Source organism: Salvelinus sp. IW2-2015, linkage group LG14 (genome assembly GCF_002910315.2).
Source record: "Salvelinus sp. IW2-2015 linkage group LG14, ASM291031v2, whole genome shotgun sequence".
NCBI classification, from domain to species: domain Eukaryota; kingdom Metazoa; phylum Chordata; class Actinopteri; order Salmoniformes; family Salmonidae; genus Salvelinus; species Salvelinus sp. IW2-2015.
In genome coordinates, this window is record NC_036854.1 from 53350835 (window position 1) to 53353352 (window position 2518).

The following is a 2518-nucleotide window of genomic DNA, read 5'->3' on the forward strand; positions in this document are numbered from 1 at the left end:
CACACACACACACACACACAAAATCATACAACTGATTTCCATGTGAATGGAAGCCTCTGTAATCGCTGTATGTGTCAGGCAAGAGTGAGTGTTTGAATTTAAGGGAGGGAGAAAGGATGGAGGGAGGGAAAAGGGRGGGAGTACAGGGGCTGYGTAAGCTGGTTTTGTTTGCCCACGGAAAAAAGAAAAAACAGCCGACATTTTTTTCCCCGACCTACTCTGTCACAAAGTCATTGTGTCAGTTCACTCACAAAGCGTAACATCCCCTCAGCGTCTTTTCTATCCTTTTTCTCCTCCCTTTCGCTTCTTTACTTTTCCTTCTGTTTTTCACCCTGTCTTGTGACATCTCCGAGTGAAAAGGCAACAAAAGTAATTTCTTAATCTGTACATGCGTCTCATTGTGTGTTTAGAGAGAGAGAGAGAAAGAGCTTGTGTTGTTGGCTGCTTGGTATTTTTTCAAAGCCACTTTTCCATTCAACATTGACTGCTTTTGAATAAGGAGGCACATCAGATTTGATTAGATACTTGATTGCCATAACCCAGTCAGTAAAGTGCTCTGACATACTAGGCACCCCTATGTTGTCTTGTATGAAGTTCATCCATTGACAGTTGCACTTTTTCATTCAAATTTGYCTTTTGTTAGAAGACATTTTGTTTGTTGATTGGATTGAATTAGGTTTTTCTGAAGCAGTGAAGCTCACTCTATGGCCCCTCTATGTTTGTCTATGGTTAAATTAGAAGTAGGCTACAATGTTATAAAAGCACTCAAATCTATGAAAAATAAGTCAAGCCACAAATTAACATGCAACAAATAGTATCTGATTAAACACAATAGATAAATCACTATCTCTTTCACCTACTAGGTTTCTATCCAGAGAGGTTCTGTAGACTACAACTTCTTGCGTCTAATGTCTCTACTGTCTACTCTACTGCCTTCCTCTCTTCCAGGCTCCAGGTTCCCCAGCCCCAGGCTGACGGCAAGGCCAAGTAGGAAGCGGGCCCTGCCCATCTCTCCCCTGTCGGAGCACAGCTTTGACCTGCAGACCATGATCCGCAACTCGCCCAACTCCCTTGTCACCATCCTCAACAACTCCCGCTCCAGCTCCTCCACCAGCGGCTCCTACGGACACCTCTCGGCCGGGGCCATCAGGTATGGGACCATGGTTGCAAAATTCCAGTACGTTTTTTTCAATACATTTTGGTTGGAAGATTCCAGAATTTCCTGTTTAAACCTTCCTGATTGCAGGAATAATTTCCAATGGGGATTTCTGGAAAAAGTAATGTATGGGATGATAAAGACAACCAACATTCCACACAAACGTATGACTCCATCACGCTTAACGTTGAAGAGCGATGTAGGTATGGGGATGGAGTGGGACGGAGGGCCTGGGGCAGAGGCTATGTTTTTTGTGGGACGTTGGTCTACTGAAGGTAGGGGGGGGGTGTATTAGGATGTGGTGGACCAGTGAGGTTATTATGTGCGTGCGTACGTGTTTCTCCTCTGCGTCCAAACCCCTGGTGGGCCTTGTCTCCCCATTTACCCAGCGTCCCCGGCGGCATGTGTCAGTCATCCACACACCCTCCCAAACACCACCCCCCTAATACACACCGAAACGACAGAGAAAGACAAAGAGAGAGAAAGAGAGAGAGGTAGATCCATAGCCCTACTCGTAGCCATTGATCAGCGATCTGGAAGGAGAACCTGATCAATCACATGCCTCTGTGGCCCCAGTGACAGGGCCAATGATAGGGCCTCCAGACTGATGAGTGATATGACAAGCAGATGGGCCCCCAAATGCGTCTTGGCCCATTGATTTCCACTCGGGGCCGGTAATAAGATCAGCAGACGTATGGAGCCAGGCTGAGAGCAGGCATCAAGGAGGCAGGATGAATGGAGCCCCACCACGCGTGACTGTTATTGAACCATAGGACCTGTGTTTACCTGGAGCTACCTATGTTTATAGAGAGAGCCTATGTGAAGGTGAGCAGTGGGAGGTTTGGATGTTGATTTCATCGATGATGTAAGTGAAATAGTCAATTAAGGGTACGCAAACTATCTGCACTCACTATCTTGCACTGACCCTACGCACACTCACTAGACTATATATACACACCCCATACACACTCACTAGATGTTATATACACACCCTATACACACTCACTAGACTATATATACACACCCTATACACACTCACTAGACTATATATACACACCCTATACACACTCACTAGACTTTATATACACACCCAGGAGATCATACACACCCCTAATACACCACTCACTAGGATATATATACCACACCTCACGCACACTCACTAGCTATACACACACCCTATACCACTCACTAGACTTATATACACACCATATACCACACACACTAGACTATATATACACACCATATACACACTCACTAGACATATATATCCACCATATACACACTCACAGACTATATATACAAACCACCCTATACACACTCACTAGACTTCTATACACACCTATACACACTCACTAGAACATA

General features: G+C 45.1%; 1 protein-coding gene across 3 annotated transcripts in view; it reads left to right on the top strand.

Moving 5' to 3' along the window:
- LOC111973216 (transcriptional activator GLI3) overlaps positions 1-2518 on the top strand; it is a 183134-nt gene that overhangs the window by 152472 nt on the left and 28144 nt on the right. For all 3 annotated transcript variants that reach the window (XM_024000506.1, XM_070446741.1, XM_070446740.1), the window contains exon 7: positions 949-1150. In XM_024000506.1, coding sequence (XP_023856274.1) covers positions 949-1150 — 202 coding nt within the window. The remainder of the gene's footprint in view (positions 1-948; positions 1151-2518) is intronic.